Source organism: Mandrillus leucophaeus, unplaced genomic scaffold (assembly GCF_000951045.1).
Source record: "Mandrillus leucophaeus isolate KB7577 unplaced genomic scaffold, Mleu.le_1.0 Scaffold67, whole genome shotgun sequence".
Taxonomy (NCBI): domain Eukaryota; kingdom Metazoa; phylum Chordata; class Mammalia; order Primates; family Cercopithecidae; genus Mandrillus; species Mandrillus leucophaeus.
In genome coordinates, this window is record NW_012107252.1 from 5,083,840 (window position 1) to 5,090,875 (window position 7,036).

The 7,036-nt window shown below is 48.6% G+C and overlaps 1 protein-coding gene across 4 annotated transcripts in view; it reads left to right on the forward strand.

Annotated features, from left to right (window-relative positions):
- AKR1A1 (aldo-keto reductase family 1, member A1 (aldehyde reductase)) overlaps positions 1–7,036 on the forward strand; it is a 26,229-nt gene that overhangs the window by 4,808 nt on the left and 14,385 nt on the right. For 3 of the 4 annotated variants that reach the window (XM_012001892.1, XM_012001894.1, XM_012001893.1), the window contains one exon: positions 5,783–5,872. In XM_012001892.1, coding sequence (XP_011857282.1) covers positions 5,789–5,872 — 84 coding nt within the window. In that variant the 5' untranslated portion in view covers positions 5,783–5,788. Of the gene's footprint in view, positions 1–5,745; positions 5,873–7,036 lie in introns of those variants that run through there. The other variant, XM_012001895.1, reaches the window with a different exon arrangement.

The window sequence follows — 7,036 nt, forward strand, 5'->3', positions numbered from 1 at the left end:
CCTGTAGTCCCAGCTACTCGGGAGGCTGAGGCAGGAGAATGGCGTGAACCCGGGAGGCAGAGCTTGCAGTGAGCTGAGATCGCGCCACTGCGCTCCAGCCCGGGCGACAGAGCAAGACTCCATCTCAAAAAAAAAAAAAAAGATAACATGAGGGTTTCTGGCTGGGCATGGCAGGTCATGCCTATAATCCTAGTACGTTGGGCCGAGGTGGGTGGATTGCTTGAGGTCAGGAGTTTGAGACCAGTTTACCCAACATGGTGAAACCCCGTCTCTACTAAAAATACAAAAAATGAACTGGGTGTGGTGGTGGGTGCCTGTAATCCCAGCTACTCTGGAGTCTGAGGCAAGAGAATCACTTGAACCTGGGAAGTAGAGGTTGCAGTGAGCCAAGATCATGCCACTGTACTCCAGCCTGGGTGACAGAGCAAGATTCCGTCTTAAAGAAAAAAAAAAAGCTAGCCGGGTGCAGTGGCTCACACCTGCAATCTCAGCACTTTGGGAGGCTAAGGCAGGTGGATTACAAGGTCAGGAGTTTGAGACCAGCCTGGCCAATATAGTGAAACCCTGACTCTACTAAAAATACAAAAATTAGCCAAGTGTGGCGGGCACCTGTAGTCCCAGCTACTTGGGAGGCTGAGGCAGGAGAATTGCTTGAACCTGGGAGGTGGAGGTTGTGGTGAGCCAAGATTGCGTCATTGCTCTCCAGCCTGGGCAACAAGAATGAAACTCTGTCTCAAACAAAATAAATAAAATAAAAGATAGGCTGGGCACAGTGGCTCACACCTGTAATCCCAGCACTTTGAAAAGCTGAGGCTGGTGGATCACCTGAGATCAGGAGTTCAAGACCAGCCTGGCCAATATGGTGAAACCCTGTCTCTACTAATAATACAAAAATTAGCTGGGTGTGGTAGCACATGCCTGTAATCCCAGCTACTCAGGAGGCTAAGGCAGGAGAATCGCTTGAACCCAGGAGGTGGAGGTTGCAGTGAGCCGAGATCGCGCCATTATACTCCAGCCTGGGTGACAAGAGTGAAACTCCGTCTCAAAAAAATAATAATAATAAAAAAGATAACATGAAGGTTTCTGAATGCTGCCAAAGGTCCAGATAGGCAGTTCCTGACAAGCCCGGAGTCTGGAATCTGTTAATGCACGGCTAGGCTGGAAAGCAGTGTATCAAGCAGAAGATGAGGAAGTCAGGAGCTGACTGAGGATGATTTTCTGTCTTAGAGAAGAACATCTATGTGGCACCTTCATTCTTCCCTAGGGAGCTCTTGTTCTTTGCACATCTCCTACCTCTTTCATCCCTGTCCTCCAAGCCTCAGCCCTTTTGGTGTTCAGTTTCACTAGCAAAAGAAAGGGAGAAGCAAGATTCAAGTTTCTTCTTCCTTTTCCCCTTAAGCCAGGGTGTTGTTCAAGCTTTCACCCCAGTTGTAATTTCAGAGCCTTCTCATGTGTGTTGGGTAATCTGCAAGAGGCCAACAGGTCATTGGGCAGTAAGCCCAGGAAACCTGCCTTAGACCCCGGTGGCAGCAGGCCACCAGGTTCCTCTTGTCAGGTCCAGACTTGCTTACTTGATCCCTTAGAAATTTGTGTCCTTGAAAAGTTTGATTATAAAGAGCATTGCCCTGGTAGTTTGTGGTCTGATGCTCAGATTGAACAGTTTCGATTTTTTTTTAGCAGAAAAGAGTGGTTTCCAAAATCAACTTAAACTAGATATAAAATTCTTCCTGGATCAGAAGTATTAGGAAAGACAGTGTTGGTGTATTGGCTTTACTCACGACTTGCTTTTTTTTTCTTTTTTTTTTTTTGAGATGGAGTCTCACTCTGTGGCCCAGGCTGGAGTGCAGTGGCCTGATCTCAGTTCACTGCAACCTCTGCCTCCTAGGTTCAAGTGATTCTCCTGCCTCAGTTGCTCGAGTAGCTGGGATTACAGGCACACACCACCATGCCCAGCTAATTTTTGTATTTTTAGCAGAGAGGGGGTTTCGCCATGTTGGCCAGGCTGGTCTCGAACTCCTGATCTCAAGTGATCCGCCTGCATTGGCCTCCCAAAGTGCTGGGATTACAGACGTGAGCCACTGTACCTGGCCTCAACTTATTATTATTATTATTATTTGAGACAGGATCTCACTCTGTTGCCCAGACTGGAGTGCAGTGGCGCTACATCGGCTCACTGCAACCTCCGCCTCCTGGGTTCAGGCAGTTCTCATGTCTCAGCCTCCCAAGTAGCTGAGGTTACAGGCATGCGCCACCATGCACAGCTAATTTTTTTTTTTTTTTTTTTTGAGCTGGAGTCTTGCTCTGTTGCCTAAGCTGGAGTATAGTGGCGCGATCTCAGCTCACTGCAACCTGTACCTCCTGAGTTCAAGCGATTCCTCCTGTCTCAGCCTCCTGAGTAGCTGGGACTACAGGCACATGCCATCACACCCGGCTAATTTTTGTATTTTTAATAGAGACGGGGTTTCACCATGTTGGTCAGGCTGGTCTCGAACTCCTGAGCTCAGGTGATCCGTCCGCCTCGGCTTCCCAGAGTGCTGGGATTACAGGCGTGAGCCACTACTCCCGGCCACAGCTTGTCTTATTACTTGCTCTATCCTACATCCTTTTAGAACCTGGAAACTAAGATTATATTTATAAAGATATTGTTAGCAATTAAGTCAGTCCCAAGAGTGATATTCATGGTACCGATGAGATCAAGGGAAAAGGTTATATCTACCTCATTGGCTCTTGGTGTGAACGTTCTCTCTCCTTTTCTTTCACTTGGCTAACTCCTGTTCAGTTATTCTTTAGGACTTGACTCAGGAAGAGATGGCCTCCAAGAAGCCATCCTAGCAAGGTTACTCTTTTCTTGCCACCCTTGTGCAGCTCTTGTGCAGAATTTGATCAATGCACTTATCACAGTGTACTGATATCACCTATTCCCATTACAAGACCATAAACTGAAGGAAGGCAGTTTAAATATTTAAACATGTTTTTCTCTTGGGTTTTGCACAAGAGTTGGAACATTCAATTTACTGATAAAATGAGTATTGTTGGGCCATGTGGTGACTTCTTATTTTCATAGCTTTCCAGAGGAGGAGGCTGCAGTTATCTTTGGTTGGAAATTTACTTGTATCTGTAATTAGTTATTTTTCTGCTGCACTGAAGTCATGTGTATAGTTTCCCCTTCCTGGTAAGAGTTCTTCCCCTTGACTCTTGGGAATTCTTATGAATCAGTGTCAATATTTCTTTGTCCTTTCCCTTTTCTGTAGCACATCACACATGTATCTACCGTGAGTATCTTTTTATAGGTCTGTGTTTATTTGCCTTTTTTCCATTAGCTCCTCCTTAGATCCTTGGTTTTGCCACTTTTTTTTTTTTTTTTTTGAGATGGAGTCTCCCTCCGTTGCCCAGGCTGGAGTGCAGTGACGCGATCTCAGCTCACTGCAACCTCCGCCTCCCGGGTTCAAGTGATTCTCCTGCCTCAGGCTCCCGAGTAGCTGGGATTATAGGCACCTGCCACCACACCCAGCTAATTTTTGTGTTTTTAGTAGAGACGGGGTTTCACCACGTTGGCCAGGCTGGTCTCGATCTCTTGACCTTGTGATTCACCTACCTCGGCCTCCCAAAGTGCTGGGATTGCAGGCATGAGCCACTGTGTCCAGCTGGTTTTGCCACTTCTTAGCTGTTGATTTGGAGCAAATAACTTCACTTTTTAAAATTTTTTTTGAGATGGAATCTGGCTCTGTCATCCAAGCTGGAGTGCAGTGGCGCAGTCTTGGCTCACTGCAAACTCCGTCTCCCAGGTTCAAACGATTCTCCCGCCTCAGCCTCCAGAGTAGCTGGGACTACAGGCGTATGCCACCACGCCTAGATAATTTTTGTATTTTTTGGTAGAAATGGGGTTTCACCATGTTGGCCAGGCTGGTCTCTAACTTCTGACCTCAAGTGATCTGCCTGCCTTGGCCTCCCTATGTGCTCGTATTACAGGCGTGAGCCACAGTACCCAGTCTAACTTCACTTCTTTGAGCCTATTGTCTTAACTAAAAAATTGAAGATCTGGATATGGTGGCTCATACCTGTAATCCTGGCAACTCAGGGTGCTGAAGTGGGTGGATAGCTTGAGGCCAGAAGTTCAAGACCAGCCTGGGCAACCTAGCCAAACCCCATCTCTAAAAAAGTTTAAAAACATCCAGGTGTGCTGGCACAGGCCTGTAGTCCCAGCTACTTGGAAGGTTGAGGCAGGAATATCACTTGAGTTTAGGAGTTCAAGGTTGCAGTGAACCATGATCATACCACCGTTCTCCAACCTAGGAGACAGAACCAGACCCTGAGTCTAAAAAAGAGTTCCTTTTTTAGGACTCCCTTTACCTCCCTTGTAGGAGCCCACTCAGGCCTACCAGCATGGCTAACCAGACCTCTGTGAAAGGTACTTAGAGAATAGAATCTCTGTAGTTCTTTTTTTGTTTTTTTCTGAGATAAAGTCTCACTCTGTTGCCCAGGCTGGAATGCAGTGGTGTGATCTCAGCTCACTGCAACCTCCGCCTCCTGGGTTCAAGTGATTCTCCTGCCTCAGCCTCTCGAGTAGCTGGGACTACAGGCGCCCGCCACCACGCCCGGCTGATTTTTTTTATTTTTAGTAGAGACGGGCCTTCACCGAGTTAGCCAGGATGGTCTTGATCTCCTGACCTCATGATCCACCTGCCTCGGCCTCCCAAAGTGCTGGGATTACAGGCGTGAGCTGCCATGCCCGGCCGAGAATCTGTAGTTCTGACAACCTCCTGGGAACGTTAATTTCATTGCCAGAGAAGTGGTCCCTTCCTGGGCCTATTCAGTTACCTGGTCTCTTTCTCTCATAATGGCCTTTGCCTGCCTTACACTGGCTTGAGACCTTATTTAGTCAAGACTGGGTGCTTCTATGTGGCCATCCTGTTTTTGTTTTTAGATAGTGCAGTTCTTTAATAGAGATCTTTAGCCTGCCACAGAAAAGGGCATCCAAGCTGGTGGTCTGGTTAGTATTTGTTCAGGAGCTACTGGCCATGGTTGGTTTTGGGTACCCTGTCTCCACTGCCCTTGCTCACAGGTACATATATAACCACGTGTTTGTGCTCCACCTCTGTCCCCTCTTCCCCACCCCTTCCTGGCCCATACTTTATAGAGTGCAGTGGCATGATCTCTGCTCACTGCAACCTCCCCTCCCAGGTTCAAGTGATTCTTGTGCCTCAGCCCCACGAGTAGCTGGGACTGCAGGTGTGTGCCACCATGCCCAGATAATTTTTGTATTTTTAGTAGAGATGGGGTTTCACCATGTTGGCCCAGCTGGTCTTGAACTCTTTTTTTTTTTTTTTTTTTTGAGACAGAGTCTTGCTCTGTCGCCCAGGCTAGAGTGCAGTGGCCCGATCTCGGCTCACTGCAAGCTCCACCTCCCAGGTTCACACCATTCTCCTGCCTCAGCCTCCAGAGTAGCTGGGACTACAGGTGCCTGCCACCACACCCGGCTGATTTTTTTGTATTTGTAGTAGAGACAGTGTTTCACCGTGTTAGCCAGGATGGTCTCGATCTCCTGACCTCATGATCCACCCACCTCGGCCTCCCAAAGTGCTGGGATTACAGGCATGAGCCACTGTGCCTGGCCTTGAACTCTTGACCTCAGGTGATCTGTCCGCCTCGACCTCCCAGTGTGCTGGGATTACAGGCATGAGCCACTGTGCCCGGCCGTTTTGCAGTATTCTTGACAGTGGATATCTGAGACCTGAACAACAGCACTAACCCCAACACCATTCTCTTCCCATCTGTGTTTCAGGGGGCAATGGCGGCTTCCTGTGTTCTCCTGCACACTGGGCAGAAGATGCCTCTGATTGGTCTGGGTACCTGGAAGAGTGAGCCTGGTCAGGTGAGGGATGGGGGAAGAAAAGAAAAACTTGTTGAGCCTCTGCCTGCATTTTCCTAGCAGCCCCATCCCCATACTCCCCTTCCAGTGGGGATGAGCCTGGAGAGCAGTGGGAAGAGATGAAGAGACCAGTTATATACCCTGGACTTCCCCAGCTGACTCAGAGAGTGGGCTGAGGGACCCAGCAGCGCCAGGGGCATAGGAAGGACATGTTTCTCTAACTGGATCTGCACTGAGTGCTGTGGCAGACATGCGGCCCCTCTGTGCCCATCCCTACGCTATGACCCCTAATATGGCAGTTATCACCCTGTGCTGTGATCATGTCTCCTCTCCCACACTGGGTTCTTTGAGGGCTTAGCCTCTCCCTACTGCTCAGTCCAGAATTAGGCACATAGAAGGTGTCAAGGTTTGAAGAATAACTAGGTGGATTGTATAGACCAAAGGTCAGCAAGCTTTTTTTTTTTTTTTTAACTTGAGACAGAGTCTCGCTGTGTTGCCCAGGCTGGAGTGCAGTGGCACGTTCTTGGCTTATGGCAGCCTTGACCTCCTAGGCTCAAAAGTGACCCTCCCACCTCAGCCTCCTGAGTAGCTGGGACCACAGGCACACACTAACATACAGGTCCAGCAAACTTTTTTTTTTTGAGACTGAGTCTCACTCTGTTCCCCAGGCTGGAGTACAGTGGCGTGATCTTGGCTCACTGCAACCTCCGCCTCATGGGTTCAAGTGATTCTCGTGCCTCAGCCTCCTAAGTAACTGGGACTACAGGCACGAGCCACCACACCTGGTTAATTTTTGTATTTTTAGTAGAGACAGGGTTTTACCATATTGGCAAGGCTGCTCTCGAACTCCTGACATCAGGTGATCCACCTGCCTTGGCCTCCCCAAGTGCTGGGATTACAGGTGTGAGCCACCTCACCCAGTCACAAACTTTTTTTTAAAGAACAAGATGGGGCCAAGTGTGGTGGCTCATACCTGTAATCCCAGCACTTGGGAAGGCCGAGGCAGGAAGAGTGCTTGAGCCCAGGAATTTGAGACCAGACTGGGCAATACAGTGAGACCCCATTTCTTTATTTTATTTATTTATTTATTTATTTTTTTGAGACGGAGTCTCACGCTGTCGCCCAGGCTGGAGTGCAGTGGCCGGATCTCAGCTCACTGTAAGCTCC